The sequence below is a fragment of the Choloepus didactylus genome, chromosome 5, assembly GCF_015220235.1.
Source record: "Choloepus didactylus isolate mChoDid1 chromosome 5, mChoDid1.pri, whole genome shotgun sequence".
Classification (NCBI taxonomy): Eukaryota; Metazoa; Chordata; class Mammalia; order Pilosa; family Megalonychidae; genus Choloepus; species Choloepus didactylus.
In genome coordinates this window covers 7,127,529-7,147,232 of record NC_051311.1, presented here as the reverse complement: position 1 = coordinate 7,147,232, position 19,704 = coordinate 7,127,529, and the positions used below count along the sequence as shown (strand labels likewise).

The following is a 19,704-nucleotide window of genomic DNA, read 5'->3' as shown; positions in this document are numbered from 1 at the left end:
CAGGGAGGTGGCACTCCACCTCCGAGGGAAAGCATGGTCTGCTGAGACCACGATGTTGCCTCCAAAACTGGTAGACAACAGCTTCCTGCCATTAAGCCACCCCACTGTGTGGGATTTGCCTCAGCAGCGATGGCAGACAGAGAGGGTGGCTGTCCCTGGACTGTGTGCTCTCGGCCGGCACCTTGGTGACTGCATAACCTACGTAACATACACAATAACAACTCTTGGCAGATCCTGAAGTATTTTCAAGTAAAAAAAAACACCCATCGTAGCAATACCAAACCTGGGTTTCACAAACTACAATATTCTCCTAGTTTTAGCGTTCTGTTCTAGTTCTCAAAATCGCTAAATTAGAATTTTTGGTACCGCATTTCTGAGCTTGAGTCTGAAGTTGAAGGACAATGAAGTTTGCAGTCACAGAAGAGCAAATGGGGTGGGGGTGGCGGGCAGCTCACCACCCAGGGAAAGCCTGAATTGGGGGTACAGAGTGGGTCCCCTTGATTCAAAGTTGGTCTTTGTGCACGGGGTCTAAGCACGGCATTTTATCAGTTCCTTTTGATCAGGCCAAAATCTCAAGCTCGCTATTGAGATCACCCCTTCTCTGGGAAGACTGTACCTGAGAAACTGAATTCATTATTGGCAGGCTCCCTTGTGACATTGGAAATAGGGAAAAAAGGACTTGATGGTGCTCAGTGGATACTTAATCCACATTATGGAAAAACCTGATGAATGTTCTACTTCTCAAAAGAGTAGATCCCTCTAGGATCTGTTGAAATGTAGTCCCCAGAAAGGTTCAGTGTCTGATAAATTCTTATTACCTATTTCATAGCATTAGTTCCAAGATTCACATTTTTCACATTTTAACATGTTTGAAATGATGATATATCACACAATCGATGGTATGTCAAGGTGTAATTGTAATTGGCAGTAGTCTCTTTCTTTCTTAGTGGCACACACAACGACAGCTATTACAATGGATGGGACTCTTAGCCCGGATGAAATATGGCGACTGATTTTGGTTACTTTCCACTTACACATCAGCTTTTCTCAAACTGCCTCGTTATACATTGCAATGCATGCGTGACAGCTTTCCTAGGTTATGTTCCAGTCATGAAGGTGCATCCTGGGCATTTCACTGGACTTGGCAGTTTCCCAAAGTTCCCTCAGCAGTGGATTTACAAATCCTCTTTCTGGTGGGATAGTTTCTGCAGGTAGCCAAACTCTACTGTTGTGTTCACCTTTTAAAGGGTGGTGACTGATTTGTCTCCAGAGAAACCCCCTACAACAGCACCCAAGGACGTTTGGCAGGAAGAACCCCAAATTCCACACCAAGGCTCAGACTCTTGGCTTGGTTTTCAGCCTTTGCCAGGTGTAGTCACTTAACGACTTGTTACAAGAGTGGATATGCTTTCTAATTGCAGCAAAGTTTAAATATTAAAATGGTCGAGTCTCAGGAGTTTTCATAAAGGGCTTAGTGATATTTACTGTAGTAGCACAATATTGTTCTGGCTAAGGGCCTTGCTATTTCCTTTCCAAACCCTTATTTAAGAGCTTTGGTTACAGATGGACAAAGCATGACATAAAACAAGTTTACATAACAGGGCCCACACCACCTAATCATAGATTACAGCTGCTGATAAAAGAAAAAGAGGCAGTCTACATATAATGACTATCTGGAAAGAATTTAAATTATAAGCCTAAGCTGGAACTTCTTGGCTTTTATTAGGCAATAGAACTGATAATATCCAAGTGGAATATATAAATTAATGTGTTTAGAGTCAGCACTTGACCCTTAATGAAGTCCTCGTGCTATTTAACCTGAGATAGTATCATTTTCAATCATCAGTATGTGATATTTTCATATAAGTACACATGACATTTATATACAGGCATGTTCTGAAAAAGTATTTTTGATTTTTAAAATTGGGCTCTGGCTCCTATTAATTTGACAAGTAAAAATTGTTTTCACTTAAAAAATATCCAACTTTTAAAAGATAGAAAACTTTAAAATTTGGCTAAGAAGGATACCCCTTTGGTACAAGTCTGGCAAAAAGCTGCTTTTGACTGTGAGCTCTCCTCGGCCTTGCAGATGACTCCCAATCATCCTAGGAGAAAGTTTCATTCTCCAGCTTTTACTTACAAAAACACAGAGGCTCAGAGATGTTAAATAACTTGCCAAATGTTCTAAAGCGAGTAAATGTCAAAGCTGGTATCCCCCCAGCCCTGCTCCAGAGCTCAAAACCAGCATGTGATAAAAGAGGCCTGGATTTAATAATATGGCAAATGCATTAACAGTGAGGACCCTGGTTATCGTAAGTGAGAACTGGATCAGAAATGTACAATTTTATAAGCCAGAGCCCCTTGGAGAAGAAACACAGGCAACTGACAAGCAGAGAAGTGGATATAGTTAATAGTTTCAGAAACAAGTATTACTATAGCTTGGTCTAGATACTGAAATCTGAAACTCCTTGATATGCTATAGCATGTCTTCTACCAAGACATTGTATTCCGGCCATGTTTTTATGGGGATGGCGTCACCAGACCATCCCTAGTCCCTATCAGTCAACAACCAGCACAGAGCTGATGCATGACTCAGGGCTTCTCCCTCCTGGCAGGCAAGTATTTATTTATAATTGCATGAGCAAAAGGGCCAATGGCCAGCCCCATTTGTCTCACTATCCTGGCCCAGCTGTAAACAGATTAGGGTTTTAGTTTTAATATGGCATTTTACCCTTTATTTTTAAAATCTATATGATATGCTAAAAAATCACTTAAGAAATAAATGTAGTATAGATAAATTTCTTTTTTTCTTTTAAAATTCTTTTTGACTGTAAGATAAAAATTTCCCAAGGCTATAATAGTAAACTTTGGAGTTAGATTTCAAATCTAAAAGCCTCCACAGAGAAAAAGCAATTCTTTTTCCTCACCTCTCTTCTCCTTCCCCAAGAAAGCAGACTTTCACAGATCATTTTGGCACTGATGACTCTTCACCTTTATCTTTAAATATAAGAGTAGTGAGACGCTATAGTGATTTTTTTTTCTATTTTGAGCTTCCAATATACAAACTAATCACCGTTTTCAACTCATTTTTACGGGAGAGACAAGAAAAAAAAAAGTTTATTCCTGCAGACACTACGTGGATAGTTCTAAGATCAATGACGTACTAATATTAGAAATAGGTGTCTCACCAGTTGTCAGTAAATGATCTATGATTTAAAGCAAAGGATGGGCAACACTTTGACTATTAGGAACAAACTTCTGTTATTGCTACAGAAACTGAGGAAAAACGAATTCCACACGTCATCGCCTAGCGTTCTGACCTTCACTTTACCTAGGAATGCAGGTCTGCTCAATCTCTGCACAGAATTATTTTTTCCAGGAACGCCTACGCTTGGGGTAAAGGGGCAGGTGGAGACAGCCCGCCAGCTTTCCCCTTTTTATGCCGCTGCTCCGAGAGCAACACTGTAAGAAATACATTATCATTAGAAAATCCACCGTTTTCCATCCTGCGGGGTGACCTCTGCCTGGCAGAGGGCAGGAGGCTTGGCGCGTGCGGGGAGACGGGGTCCGTGGAGCAAGGCGCGCAGGTCCCGAACCGCCGCCAAGGGCGCGGGTGCACCTCAGGGGACGCGGAGGCAGGGAGGGTCGGGGGCTGGGGGGCTGCGGGGCTGCAGCAGGGGCACCCGCAGGCTCCGCGCTCCCCGGGGCCGCGCCAGCCTCGGCCGGGCGGGGTGGTCCGGGGAGGGCCGCGCCGCGCACTTGGGCAGCCCCGGGACAGGCCCGCCCCCCAGGCCGCCGCGGCCCGCGCGCGCGGGTTCCCCGGGAGTCGCCATGGCAACGGACGCGGCGATCTGGGCGCCAACTCCCCGAGCGGGCGGCTCGGCGGGAGCGCACGGCGCAGCGGGCAGCCCCGGCTCCGATGGCGAGCTTGGGCGACGCGCCCGGGACGGAGGAGAGCCGCAGGGTCCTGGAGGGGCTCACGGCCTCCATCGAGCAGTTCCAGTTCAACCCCAGGTGACCCGGCCTCACTGATGTCCTCCTCCCTCCCTCCCTCCTCCTATAAATCCTAACATTTCCCATTTAAACCACAATTGGTGATGTTGATCACACTGCTGTTGTGCCGGCCTCACCACCACCCAACTCCCGAAGCAGAAACCCGTGCCCGTTAATCACGACTCCAGCCCCCAGCCCCGCTCCGGCCCTTGGTACCCCGTACTCTTCTTTCTCTGTTGGGGTGTCTTAAATGTGTCAGTGTTTCCTGGGAGCCACAGGCCTGGGCCCCAGCGTGTGCGTGTTCGGATCCCGGCGACCCATCAGGCCCGTCACTGTCGCCTCCTGGCGCGGAGGCTGCGGCTGTCGGGATGGCGGTGGCGCAGCTTGGCAGGGTTCCGTGGTCCCTCCACGGCTTCATCTTCGTGATGTGCTTGTGCACAGTACTTGATAAATGTTGGTTGGTACTTTTTATTCATTTTTGTGTTTCCTCCCTTTCCTAGTCCTGTTTCGCCGGCTTTGCGGCAGGTGGATGTTTATTTAGATAATGCCGAGGTGATGTTTCTAGAAAAATGTATTTTTCCCTAAAAATTTATTAAGTAAGAATACTAGGTGAGCTGGTTGGGGGAACTTGCAATATCCATGGCAAGGGCCTCGGGGTGCTGGGTGGGCTCCTTTGGAGAGGCCCCAGACACTTGAGGCAGCTCCTCTGCGGTCGCAGTTGACTCGTCTGGGGGGGGGGGGGTGGCGGCCGGTTGCTGAACCCTCGGCTCTCGGGATTGCTCGGAGGGTACCGGCGGCGGGGGCTCTTTCCCGGAGGCGAGGGCGAGGCGGGGGACTGGGCCCGGTCCCCGGCGGAGGCGTGCAAGGTGTGGAGGGCGGCGAGAAGGAACAGGCGGGACACGTTTCTTTGAGGGTGAAGAAGCCAAGAGAGTTTATTAGGGGAGAGTACAAGCTTATATCGGGCGGTTTAGAGGGCGGGGTAGCTGTAGGGGTTAAAGGCTTGGATTGGTTCTGAGAGGGCGCGGAGGTTGATTGAAGAGGGGCGGGAGTTGCTCCGGTAAAGAAGAGGGTGGAGGGTGCGGGTAAGGCACGGGGGGGGGGGGGGTGTGTGTGTGTGTGTGTGTGTTTCTCTGGCAAGCCCTCCCCAACGGTTGTACTTTGGGGTGAGGAAATGGGGCCTGCATTCGGCTCCACTTTCTCAGGCCCGGGGGGCCGTGGAGGGCGCTACCACCCGTGCCCCACTACCTTTCCTAGGGGCTGATCAGTTCCCCTGGCCCAGGCCCGCCAAGTCAGAACTTGATAACAGTGTCCCGCACTCCTGGGTGAGAATGAAGGTCACGCCCCGGAGGCTCCCGGCGGCCCAGACCCCCTCAGTCGTGCGCCGCGGGCTCAGCTTGGGGACCTCCCAGGCCCGGCTCCTGTAGCCCCGGGAGGTTGCAAACGCCGGGGCCTCGCAGGCATGTGCCCTGTTCCAGTTTATTGAGAGTAATGGTCTCTTGTGCTGGACTCCTTCATGTTCAGGGGGGCGTGGGGTGTAGCTCCCCGACAAACGCCCCGACGGCTCAGTGGACACACTGCCAGGAGCTCAGTTCGTGCGCATTGCGGGAACGAGGGGCCACAGAAGCCTGAACTGATTTCTCCTGCGTCGGAGCGCCTGTCTGTGGCTGGGGAGGCCGAGGCTCCCCTGCAGTCCCGGGTGTAATTTGAGAGCTGGATGCCAGGGAGACCGCACTGGGAATTGGGAAACCCCTTAGGGGTCCAATAATATTCTTCATGACAGACTTTGTTGGTGGGAGTGGTCCTTGGAGGTGGGGAGAAGTATCAGATTCTAGATGGATGTAGAAGGTGGGGTGGTGGGATTTTCTGATGGATGGTGTGAGATGGGAAAGGCTCCACAATTTTGATCTGATTAACTGGAAGAGTGGAATTGCCACTAACTGCAAAGGGGAGCAAGTTTGGGGAGATGTCATCAGCTTAGTTTTGGACACGATGTGTTGGCCATGACTATTAGATATCTATTTAGGCTGTTAAGTTGGTAAATGGTTATGTGAGTCTGAAGTTCAGCAGAGAGCTCAGTGCTGACAACATCAGTTGAGAGTAATTAGCACAAAGATAGTATTTAAAATCATGAGATTTGACCAGGTCACTGTAAGTGGTCTCCATAGACTAGAGTTCTGTCAGCCTCAGGGCACATCAGAGATGTGTGTTCTTTGAAGAAGAAGAAAGAAAGGGAGGTGATTTTTTTCTTTCTTTAAAATCGAGCAATTAACCATAGTGAAAGTTTAGCCCACTTAATGCCATCTCCATTGACTCATTCATTAATGAGCATTTGTTAGGATTGACTATTCTGGGATTCAGGGAGAATTGTCACTGCATTCTATTAATAAATATTCATGGACATGTTTTCTATAATAAATTAACATGTTCTTTTTGTATTTAATTTATTAAAGACATAATTGCTATCTTTTTGAGACTGTGTTTTATGCATAACAACCAACATTTTGTTCAGAAATAGAATTGCTGAGACTATAAATAAGGACTGTGTAGGAACCACTTAGCTAATTTGTTGGGATGTGGATTTCCATTCTAGGCAGGGGATTTGTCATCTAAAATTGGAGACATTTGGAATTTTAAAGGAAGCTGAAGAATGAGCTGTCCTGTTTCACTTAGATTCTGAATGAGCCAGATCTTTCCGCATCAGACATAGAAAAGTTAGGACAGGAGGGGACAGTGGAGTTGTGGATGTGTCCCCATGAGGAACGTGCAGTAGTGGGCACTTCCAGCTTGTGCTTTTAGGCAAGTTATGTGCTCTCTTTGAACCTCTGTTACCACAATTTTAAAACGAGAAGGTTTACTATCTCTCCCATAGTTGTTGGGAATGTCTTAGTTTGCTGGGGCTGCTGTAACAGACTACCACAAACTAGATGACTTAACACAACAGCATTCATTGTCTCACAGTTCTGGGGGCTGGAAGCCCAAACCAGGGTGTTGGCAGCACCGTGCTCCCTCTGACGTGTGTGGGGTTCTGGAGGCGGCCGGCAAAGCTTGTGGGGTAACTGCATCTCCTCATCTGTCCCGTGGACTTCTCTCTCTGTCTCTCCCTCTGTCTGTCTGTGCCCACATTTTCCACTCCTCATCAGGACATCAGTCACATTAGATTAGGGTCTGCCCTAATCCAGTCTGGCCTCATCTTAACTATTCACACCTTCAAAGATCCTACTTACAAATAGGGTCACATTCACAAGCCAGGGGTTAGGACTGGAACATGTTGTTTTGGGGTGATCCAGTTCAAAACAGGGAGGATTAGCTGAGTGGAAAATGTGTGCGTTACTACATCTTTCTTACCAAAGTACAGGGCACAAGTTTAGCACTCGATAAATAGGAACTAATATTGTTTTTCAACACACTGGAGGAAGTATCCATAAAATTATTGGACCTGATTTTAAAACATTTTATTACATATTCCATTTATAGCATCGGAAGGAATAACTGAAAACATTCTAAGTTTCTAAATCATATCCTAAAAATATATATATATATATACACATATATATATATAGATATGTATATATATATACATATCTATAGATATGTATATATGTATATATAGATAGATAGATATACATATATGATAGAAACTATCCTCGCTCCATAAGCTTGCAACCCACAATAGGTCATTTGCTTGAAATGGGAAGGGAAAAAAGTAAATATACTAGCTTAATGAGAAGTGTAGTTGAAGAGTAAAAAGGAGCAGCTTAGTCTAGGGAAGTAAGGGGCACCTGGCTGGACCACGAGGGTGCTGTCTACACCTGTCAACTATGTGGAGTTACAGAACATAGAACATCAGGGCAAGTTCAGGTGGCCGTCTGTAGCTTTTATGCTCTTGGTTTTATTATACTGATGTAGGACTCGGGGTCCAGATGGGAAGGAGAAACCACACCGGGCATTTGAACAGAGAATATTTAATAGGAAGAATTTTTAAGTAGTAAAAGGTGTTCAACTGCTAATGGTTGTGACAGCAGACTAAGGAGTGTAGTAATAGAAATGCCTCTGGGGGCAAGAATGACTAAATAGGGAGGAAACCAAGAACTTAAAAGAGTTCTCCATCCCCATATCCCCAAATGCAGAGGTTAAGACCACCTTGGAAAGGGCATGTCTACCACAGAAACTCCCAGCCAGCTGGTGGCAAAGAAATTACCAGACGGTATGGGCCAGAGCTGGTCTGCAGGATGCTTGCCGAGTGGCCAAGAGGCTGAGACTTGCTGAATGGTGCAGACAGGGTGAGTGGATCACTAGCTGGGTCCAGAGTTCTCAATAGTCCTGCCCTTTTTTGGTTGCTGTGTTTTTCCATTAGCCTCTTTACTATTGGTTGAACATGGAATTTCTAAGAGGCACCCCAGGGGATCCCTGGGGTTTCAGACACAGGCCTTCTCAACTCCACTGTCTACCAACAGCTTGGAAATCATAATCAACCACTTTAACCAGTAGAATGACCTCTTTTTCTGCCTTTGGTTCAGTGGCATAAGAACCCCCAAATGGCCGGGTGGCAATCTCATCTTCTAGTTCAATGGAACCATTGCTGTGTTTCCTGGTGGAAGATTCTCCCCTTGGGAACTAAGACCTTCAAACCATCAGATCTTAAAGATCTTAAAGTTGTTGGATCAGAAAGTTGTGAGTAGGGCAGTAGGCATCATAGTGAGAGGAGCTTCTTCCATTCCCACCACTTGACTCCTGGACCCATGTAGTCTTGTGCAGGAGAAAGAGCAGCATATGATGATGATTCAAAGTATATACTGCATCCCTAAGACAGAACCCAAACCTGTCATGGTATTTTCTCTCAACTGTGTCTTTAATAAGCCAGCCCACCTTTCTATTAGGCCAGCCACTTCTGGGCAATGGGTATGTGATATGACCAGTTAATTCCATGGACACGAGCCCATTGCTGTACTTCCCTTACTAAAAAATGAGCTCCTTAGTCCCAAGTGATGCTTTGCAGAATACCGTGATGGTGGTAAGGCCTTCTGAGAGACCGTGGATGGTAGTTCTGGCAGATTCACTGGGGAAAGGGAATGCAAACCCATATCCAGAATATGTGCCTGTTCCAGCAAGGATGAATCTCTGTCTCCTTCAGAATGGGAGAAGGTCAATGCTATCAACCTGCACAGGTGCCTCCTGGTTAGTACCACCACATCAGGGCCAGTAGAGACCCATGTGCTTTAACTTCATCCATGCCACCTTGGCCATTTTGTTCAAGAGCCATTGGGCACTGAGCTGACTGGAAAAAACTGAGCATATCATTTTGTTGACCTGATTATTGAGTCCTTTATCTGCAGTGGAAGACCTTTGGTGAGCATCCACATGAGGCATGACTATCTTTACAGTCTGTGCCTTTTCTTAAAGACTCATCCACAGAATTCTTCCCCAGACTTTCTTGTCACCAGCCTTTCAAATTTGTTCCTTCCAACTCCTTGACCATGCAGCCCAAACTTCAGCACCTGCCCTAAATAAGTGTAGATACGTACCTCTGGCCATCTCTCATCCAAAACTGTGGACAACCCAATGGACTTCTTGAAGTTCTATTTACTGGGAGGATTTTCCTTCCCTGCTGTCCTTCAGGGGCAGCTCTGAGTGGGGCTGTAAGACTGCACGTGTCTACCTGCTGGTGGCAGATACCCCTGTTAACCAGTCAACCAGTTCTAAGGAACTTCCCATGAGGCTGTAGGTATGGATTAAGGAGAGGAGGCAACACAGCAGGAATCAGTGTTAGCATCTCAGCCACCTGCTCATGCCACTTTCTGTCCCTCTGCTTGAACCTGGTCTCTTGTATACTGTTTCCACTTGATGATAGATTGATGCTGTGCACGCCCAACCTTATGGTTTGGTGGGTCAGAGAAGATGCAGTTCATTGTGGGAAACTCAGGTCATACGGTCCCCTGATGTCCCATGAGTTGGCATTCAGTCTCTACCAAGGTTCAGTAGCAAGCCAGAAGCTGTATCTCAGAAGGAGAACAGTTAGACGAGGGCATAAGTTTTGCTCCCAAATCCTGGAGGCCTGTGCTGTGATTTTCTCATTGGTGTTTGCCAGAGGCTCCATAGATCACCCCTATTTGTCATAGACACTCTGAGGGCTGCTGTGTCTGCTGGACAGAAAGGCAGCTGCTCAGCAGCCTGGACCTGCAGCAAAAATTCTATTGGTCTCCAATAGAAACTGGTAGCCCTGCCTGTGGCTTGGAAGATGGGTTGAAGTAACATACACAAATGTGGTATATGTTGCCTCCAAAATTGAAAAAGGTCTACCAAACACTGAAACTCTTATTAATTAATTAATTAATTAATTAATTTTTTGTGGTAGGTGGTATGAGATGTGAAACCTTTACTTTATTACTTATATTTTTGTGGCACACTTATTTGGAGATGAAATGATTTCATTTTTGTTTTGTGTTTTGAAAGATTCCCAGATGTATCATAAAAGAGAATGTCCTTAAAATTTCTAAAACACATATTCTAGGAAAAAAAATGGTCTCATGTACAATTTGAATAGTTGTCAACTTTGGAAAGTACCCAAGGGCACTTTCCCAGAAATTTTATGTCATCACTACTTAAAAATTGCTTTTCTCCCAATTTTCTATAAACTGCCTTAAAAAGTGTGTTTATTTGACTTTGACAATAATGGATCCTATGATTCATCTATTTCTGTAGTGCAGTACAGTATCATACTTCATTTTAACATGATGGTTTTCCAGAAGTAACTTTCAAAGATAGCTGTAGACTTTAGGTAGACGAAACCATAAATCTTGATGAAGTTTTCAGTTGATTGTTTTCATTTCACTGTTGTCATTTTTAAAGACATTCAAACAGCAGGAATTTATGGAGAGGATTTTATGGGCCAGATACTTGTTGAGGATTGGGCAAGGTTTGAGATTTCCCCCTATTTACAAGCTAACTGTTGCTGTTTACTTAGTCTGTTACTCTTTCTTGACTGTTGGAAAAGATACAAGACTCCTGGGTAGGAGACAAAAGACTTTACTATCACGGCCAAAGCAGTTTGCTTGAGCATCATGTTCATTTGTGTTAGTTCTGTTTGCCCTCCCGAGTCCAGGGGTGTGACTCAGAGAATCCACAATGGATTCTGGTGCACTCCGTGAGCTGGGGGAGTTATCACTCTGATAGGAACCAGAGGTTCATCATCCTTCAAGGTTACGTCATCCTTCAAGACTGCCAGCTGCAGACACAGCCCTAAGAAATGGCCTGGGGGAAAATGGCCAGGGTTTTGTATTCTCCAGAAAGATTGTGCAGGGACACTGAGGGCCCGTGGAGCCCCTCCAGCAGTAGTGTGCTAATGAGAAAAAAACATGGACTCCTGAAATAATTAGGGCCCACCTAACATAAAAATTTTTGTAGAAAAAACTCCAGAAAATGTCTTTGAAATTGAGATGTACAATTTTAGTGATGCACCCACCCCCATCCCAATAATGGAGCTGCTTACTGCGAGGTCTGTCATCAACAGTGATGAGTGTGTGGAACGATATTTGAAAATTTAGTGGGATTAGTTAAAAATTGTTCTTTGGGATGCTAAAAGGTTTTTACTATAAAAGTAGCTTTCCCTTGTTGAATACTGCTATGCTTTAATAGTCCCCCCTCCCAAATGATGAAAAAGTACGATGTTTCAAAACACAGTAAGAATCAGACCCAGGCAATAGTAAGGGGTAATGTTTCTTGAGGGCTTATGACGTGACACGTACCACACGAAGTACTTGTAAGTAAACACACTTAATCCTTACAGTAACTCTGAAAGAGGCACTGTATTTTCCACAAGGCACAGAAAAGTTAAGTAATTTACCTAATGACACATAGCTAGAGTATCAGTTAAGGTGCTTTTGTCTCCAGTTGGCCGAAAGCCCCAAGAGTAAGTGAATGTATCATCCGACCGTGAAGGAAGGAGGAGGAACGAAGTTTCAGAGCTGGTTGAGCCAATGGCCTAAAGAAGTCATCAGTCAATTCATCTCCACCTTTTTCAAAGCTCATCGTCCATGTCCTGGCTTCGCCCTCTGGCTGGCCCCTCTTGTAGTCACAAGGGGACTGTAGCAGCTCTGGGTGTCATGTCCAGATGTGGCAATGTCCGAGCCACAGGGGAAACCACACCTCTGCTTCCCTCAAGGCCCCCAACAGACCTTTCCTGGGGTCTCATGCTCCAGAACGGGGTTACCTGCCCACCCCTACACCTTCACTGCCAAGAAGAGCAGTTCACCGTGATGGCCTGAGTCTGGACGGCACATACCCTTGGCACAGGGACAAGGTCACCTTCCCCTGAGTTTCATGGGGGACAAATAGCCAGCCAGCGAGAAGGGGGATTTGCCGTGGTGGGGGGCCCATCAGGTCAGCGAAGCCAGCTACTCTCCCCTGAAAGTCTGACAATTCTCCTCGGCCTCTTGAGGCTCTTGTTTTTTCAGCTGGCTTTTTAGGAAGGGATGGTGGTGATGAATTTGATCGCAAGGATGGAGACAGTGCACTTGGCCTCATCACCGTTTGAGACGCTGGACACGGAGGTCTGAAGGGAGAATTTACAAACACTTGCTCCTGGCCTGTTTGCATTGTTCACCAATGCAGTTGGAAAACCAAGCACAGAATTCTGTTGTGATTGTCTTAAACTGTTCTTGAGCTTTTCAGTTTTAGGACCCCTTTATGCTCTTAAAAATTACTGAGGACCTTAGAGGGCTTTCTCCTGCTTATGTCTATCAGTAGTTACCATATTAAAATCTACAAAGGAAAAATTAAAATGTATCTTTATCGATTCGTATAAAATAACAATAAACCAATTACATGCTCATAGAAATAACATATTTTATGAAAGAATAATTGTGGTTTTCAAAACAAAATATTTTATGTAGAAGGTTGTCATTGTTCAACAATTTTGCAAACTCCTTTAATGCCTGGCTTAAGGGAAAACAGTGGAGCCTCTTACCGGCTCTGGATTCGATGCTGTGCATTTGCAGATCCTGCCTCTGGAGCACTCCACTGTGAGAGAATGATGGTGGAAAAGGCAGATAAATCCTTACTATTGTTATCAAAATCATCTCAACCCTACGGATTCCCTGAAAGAGGGTCCAAGAACCCCAGGGCTCAGACCCCATTTTGAGAACCGAGGTCGTGAAGAATTTCTGCTTGATATGCCCACTCATCATTTCTGATGGCATCTGGCAGTAGCAGAGATAGTAATGTCAGATGGGATATTAGAAGAAGGTGCTTAAATTGATCATATCACAGAAAATAGAAACAAAATTTCTGATGCTAGAAGTGGGTAGCACTCGAGCAATATCCAGCAGAACCGGGAATCTGATAATCCTGCACAGTTCTGGGAAAAACCCCAGATCACAGCAGGTAATTCAGAGACGCTTTCCTCACTTCATCAGCCCCTTAGGATATGTAAAACATAACAGGATTTACACAAAAATATATGCACTAACATGTAATTTATGGAACTATCCATTATATAAAGCGTATTTCATCTCCATTTTTTTTTTTCAGACTTGGCATTTCAGATAATTTAAAGGTTGGCTTTTTCATCACAGACCATGCTACTCAAACAGAATCCAGTGAAATTTTGCCAATAAAAAACTTGAGTTCAGATACACAAAAGCTAGTGCAGGTAAATCTTGATTTATGTCTAAACTCCTGAGATAATTTTAGGTATTCTTTGTCTTTATGTCTTTCAAATTGACAGAATTGAAATGATTAAAATTTTGTTAGCATATATTACAAGCTAGAGTTGAATGACATTAGTTGTGTTTTTTATAATTATTAATATAAGCTACTACATATATTTATGTCCTATTTGTGTCTTATATATATATATGTTAACTTCTTTAGTAAAGCATTTAGTTATGCTCTTTGGAATTCTTTTGACATTTGTAAACATTTTCTATTTATGATGCTTAAACAAATGATAAACTGTTTTTGGCATATAGAAGAATGTAGAGAATGAGTGACTGGGTTACCCACCAAACAACTTCACCAAATCTTGGACATTCTACCATATTGCCTTTGGATTGGAAAGAAGTAGAACATTTTATATACATCAGATATCAAGAGTTATTAAAATCGCTAATTAAGAAAACTGTCACAAGGGGTAGCAAACTAGTATAAATATTCTTGTGTCCCTTGTTTTTGGCTGTTTTTTTCTCACCTAACAGTATAACTGGGAAATCATTCCATACTGGTACATGAAGAGTTTCCTTGTTTGCTTCACAAGCACATTGTCTTACATTTTGAGAATGCCTATTATATATTTAACAATTCCCCTATTGATGGGCATTTTGGTCATTTCTAATCTTTGACTGCAGTGAATAATCATGTACTATCCTGTGCTAGTAAATCAAAGGCATAAATTCTTAAAAGTGGAATTTCTGAGTCAGAGGATGTATGCATTAGTCCTTTCGAAGGATGTTGCCAATTGCCCTGCATAGATATAATACCAATTTACATTCCCACCAGTAACTTTCTTTAAAAATCTTTTTATTGTGGAAACATATATACAACTGAAATTTTCTCATTTTAACCATATCCAAGTCTAATTAGTCATTCCTTTTCATGACTGAATACTTCCTTTGTATGGATATACCTCATTTTGTTTATCCATTCGTCCATTGATGGACACATGGCTTGCTTCCACACCTTTTGACTGTAGAATAATGCTGCTATAAATATTGGTGTACAAATGTCTGTTTTAGTCCCTGCTCTCACTTCTTTTCGGTATATACCTAGAAGTGGGATTGCCGGGCCATATGGTAATTCTATGTTCAACTTCATGAGGAACTGTCACACACTGTTTTCCACAGTGGCTGCAACCATTTAACATTCCCAGCAATGTATGAGGGTTCCTATTCTCTATATCATCTCCAACACTTGTTATTTTCTGGGTTTTAAATAATATCTATTCTAGTGGTTGTGATGTGGCATCTCACTGTGCTTTTCATTTGCATTTCCTAATAGCTAATATGTTGAGCATCTTTTCACATGCTTATTGGCCAGTTGCGTATCTTCTTTGAGTCCTTGCCCATTTTTAATTGGGTTGTCTTTTTTTTGTTGAGTTGTTGCAGTTCTTATCATATATGGTATTAAACCCTCCTTAGATATATGTTTGCAACTATCTTCTCCCATGTTTTTAGGTTTCTTTTCACTTTTTGATCATGTCCTTAAATGCACAAAAGTTTTAAATTTGATGAAGTCCATTTATCTAGTTTTTCTTTGTTGCTTTATGCTTTTAGTGTCATATCTAGAAAGTCACTACCAAATCCAAGGTCATGAAGGTTTTCCTCTATATTTTCCCCTAAGAGTTCTATGGTTTTTGCTCTCATGTTTAGGTCCTTGACCCATTTTTTAGTTACTTTTTGTATACGGTATGAGGTAGAGTCCAACTTTGTTCTTTTGTATGTGGACGTACAACTTCCTTCCAATAGTAACATGAGAGTACCTCCTTTCCTAATCTCTTGACAAGTTATTTAGGTCTTCTTTTATGCCTTCAGAAAAGTTTTATAGTGTTTATTCCCTTGCAGCTAGGTGTGCCTCAATGACTAAGTTCTGGTCAGTAGGACTTAGATGGAATGATACTCGGCATTTGAGGGAACCTTCTTTAACACACAGCTCTCATGCTCCGTTGCCACTTACTTCTCCCTCCCTCCCTCCCTTCCTTAGTTTCCTTACTTTTTGCCTAAACATGGATGCCACCATGTGAACCGGTGGTTGAGGTAGTTCACAGCAGAGAAACAAGGATCTGAAGTCATTTCATCACCTATGCAGATTTCTAGTGTGATTAACTTATTTTTCAATTATGCTTCTATTATTGGCGTTTTATACAGCTGGATGAAATTCTAACCCAGCTCTAACATGATTCTAGATCAGATTAAGGATGCATCATTCTATTTCCAATTAATAAGAGGCATTTTTTTAAAGTATGGAATGATGGATTTGAACTTTTTCATGGATCATATGATCATATAGTTTTCTCCTTTATCTAGTGATGTGACAGAATGCATTCATTGACTTTGAAATAGTAAATCATTCTTGAAGTCCTGTAATGAATCCAATTTATCATATTATTTCTTTTAGCAGTTATGCATTTAGTTTCCCATTATTTTATTGAGTATTATTTTCCAGTGATTATCATAAGTGAGATTATTCTATACTATTCTTTTCTTATACTATCATTGTTCATTCTTAATACCAAGTAATACCACCCTGAGAAGATGAGTTGGGAAATATTCCCCAGTCTATTCTCTAGAATAGTTGGCCTGCAACTGTGGGGTTTTTTTGTTTGTTTGTTTGTTTTTAATCTAGAGTTTATGGCTACTATCTATGGGATGTTAGGTCCATTAGGAGCTTATTTGGCCATACTAGAATTCCTGTCCTCCATTGGTCACAATAAGCAATCCCCAGAGGGCTGCCTCTTGTAAAGGTGAAGTCATCTCTGCATATATCTTGGGATTTAAGGAATTCCTTAAGACCCCACTTGCTCCAGAATGTTTTTCGTGATTTTATGACACTGTAGCCTTCGTGATTTGATCACTAGGTATAAGGAAAGGAGTATGGGCTCCTGAGGCAGTTATGACTTGGTTTTAATTCTGACCCATCCACTTACTTCCTGTGTAATGTTGGACTAGTTGCCTATCTTGATATCCTGCAAAATAAAACCTTTTCCATAGTATCAAGAATATCAAAATGGTGTTCTTCCCAGGATCCAGTATACCAGATAGCAAATCCTGAAGTGAATTTGAGTCAGACCCTATTTTCAGAATTGTCAAGGGAAATGGTTGCACATCAGAGCCATGACTCTTGGCCCTTGACGCAAATCAAGGATAATTTTTAAAAAAGGGATCAGAGAATGGGGAGGGAAAAATGCTGAAGAGGTTTCTTTGGAAAGAACTGCTCCCATGCTCCCCATGTGAGAAGAGGTCTCTGTCGCACCACCTCAAGCAAAGGAGGCAGGCTTCTATGGAATTTGGACTGTGTTTGCTGCTATTGGGAGACACAGCATGCTGGTGTTTGATCCATGCTTAAGGAAGCTCCAGTGGGCTGTGACAAGAAGATAAGAGTACCTCGTTGGCATCAGTCTGTACTTCCAGAGGTGCTGGGGTGAGTGAGACGTGGTTGTTTCCCATGCAACACGTGGTCCATGAGAGTGACAGCATGGGGTCATTCAGCTCCTATCTAGTAGAGCAATCTAGAAGGTCAGAGGATCCCCAATAGCAGTGAAAAGAAAGAAGTCAACTCCAGATTCAAAGAGGTAGAAGAAGGAGGAGCAAGTGATCACCCAGAGTAGAAAGACATCTGCCTGGGTCAAGCTGCATCTGCAGGAGAGAGGGTCCCAGAAACTATGCCCAAGCTCAAAGGAGGAAAGTTTGGCTCTTACCAGACCAGGGCAGAGCTGGCCTACCAGGCAGACACAGCTATTTTCCTTTGCGTCTTCTGCTTTGACCCTGGTAGAGTCTGATACAGCAGCTAGGGCACGGGAGAGGAGGTGAGAGAGAAGGAGAGGGTACAGGGGCAGATCACAGGCCTCTCTAAAGATGGGTTGCTGCCAACTTCTGCCCTTTGCTTGGAGTATAGGGGGAGGTCTCACATTTGGATGAAGTTTGAAGAGTTTAACTCATAGTAAACATATTCTAAATGCTATTTCGAGACTGGGTTTTGAGTGATGGCAAGATTGTTCCAATGAGCAGAAAAGTTATGGAATTTTCCAAAATTTCTATTCAGAGCAGGAGAAATCTACCTAGCTAATATATTTTAAAAGGGGGGTGGGGCTACAAAAAGACAATGTGATTATGTTTCAAGCGGTTCTTACTTAACACACTGTTTATATACTTGAGTGCCTGGCTAGAATGTTCCCGACAAATGTTGCCCATCTTTTCTGACCCGAATTCCAACTCTTGAAAATTACACCTTTGAAGTAAGACAAAAGAAGTTATTTTATTCTTCTAGAAACCTCATCTCCTTACCCCATCAGCAAGTATTAGTTTAGTAGGAGAGCTGTCATTTTGAGAGCCTGGCCACTATGGGATGGAAATATTGGCACAAAATATTTGCGAGGTCATCCATAGAAGGGAGGTCAGACCCCTGACCAGGCACTCAGTTGTGTGCCCAGAAACAGGGAATGTGCTAGAATCTATAGATAGAGGAACCCTGCTCTCTACAATAATGTATGTTTTTCAACTTTTAGATTATTAAATCCATTCAGGTGGATTTTGGGTTCATCAAAGACTTGCTTCGGTTGACATTTGAGGACCGACTGAAAGAGGAGTCTTTGAAGCTCTTCAGCTTTCTGCGTGACAGAATGTTCGCAATCGAAAAGCATTATCAACAGGTAGAAGGGCTCTCGCTCCTTTGTTTGTATGTGGATGGACCTTCCACTTAAATGTGCATGTAGCACAGTTTTTAACTGAGTGATTTATGAGAGCAAGTTAATTTCCATATGCCACGTCTCCTATAACAGCTAATATGCGTAGCTTTACCTTGTGCCAGGAGCTTCTGTAATTACTTTGTTCAAGAACTCATTTAACCCTCACAACCACCTTATGGGGTAGGTGCAATTATTCCCCCTATTTTACAGATGAAGAATTTGAGTCACAGAAAGATTAACTGACTTGCCCCCAAACCACCAGGTAAATGGTGGCTTAGGTTCTAGCCCAGCAGTCTGACCATTGAGTTCTTGCTCTTAAGCACAATTTTATACTCTCTTATTTGTGCTTTAATGGCTGGTAGGGGCCAAAGATATGAAAACTCTGTGACTTCAAGAAATTCCCATAGGTCGTTAAGAAGAGATATCACTGTTAACTTCTTTGCAATAAAACAAACAAAAAACTCCTTTATTGACCACCCCATACAAGTAGGTCTTCTGAACACATTTCCTCTTTAAGTCCCTCAACAATCCTAAGCTGGAAATCATATTACCCCAATCTACAGATAAAGAAACTGAGCTTGCCAAGGTTAAATAACTTGCATACAGTCCAACAGATAGTCAACGGCACAATGATATTTACATCCAATTCTGTCTGACTCTAAATCCTATTCCCCATGTTGGAATCAGAATGGATATCAGATTCAAGAATATTTTTTCAACGTACTATCTTTCATTATTATCCTAAACAGATATAATCAAATTATTTGATTAATCAGAAAATGACTCTCATGTACAGATTAGACATCCTGGATTTCTTTTCATGAGCATATCTCATTCCAAAATACAAGGACACAAAGAGAACATGAATTACAAATAGATTCGACTACCTTTAAAAGGAGTTGTAGGAAGGCAATAAAAAGATCTTGATTGATGTGTAGAATAAAACGCAGTATTCAGATTATGTTTGTTTTAGCCATATGATCTCTCTACTGATTTTGGGTAAGTATAGGTGAAACTTGAATGTGTTGGATAATGTAATATGGGAGAAATGATAAATTGAAGTTTTCCAGAGGTTGCTCTTATTTAAATTATGGTTTTATGCCATGAATCCCTTCCTGGTGGGCGTGAGTCATATTTGGAAGTACACTGTGGTGCTGACTGTATTTATCTTTGGTTTGCAGAAAGAGGATAACATGAGAAAATCCTTCAACCAGCAGCTAGCCGACGCCATAGCTGTCATCAGGGGAATGTATAAGGTGGGTTTTCACGCTTGTCTCGGGTGAGGCTGCCCTCCCTTCCTGCAGGGGCTCAGAGTGGGC

At 43.3% G+C, this 19,704-nt stretch overlaps 1 protein-coding gene across 1 annotated transcript in view; it reads left to right on the top strand.

Moving 5' to 3' along the window:
• The first annotated feature begins 3,831 nt into the window (after window positions 1–3,831).
• C5H10orf67 (chromosome 5 C10orf67 homolog) overlaps window positions 3,832–19,704 on the top strand; it is a 68,976-nt gene continuing 53,103 nt past the window's right edge. The window contains exons 1-3 of the mRNA XM_037837691.1: window positions 3,832–4,014; window positions 18,206–18,349; window positions 19,567–19,641. Coding sequence (XP_037693619.1) covers window positions 3,832–4,014; window positions 18,206–18,349; window positions 19,567–19,641 — 402 coding nt within the window. The remainder of the gene's footprint in view (window positions 4,015–18,205; window positions 18,350–19,566; window positions 19,642–19,704) is intronic.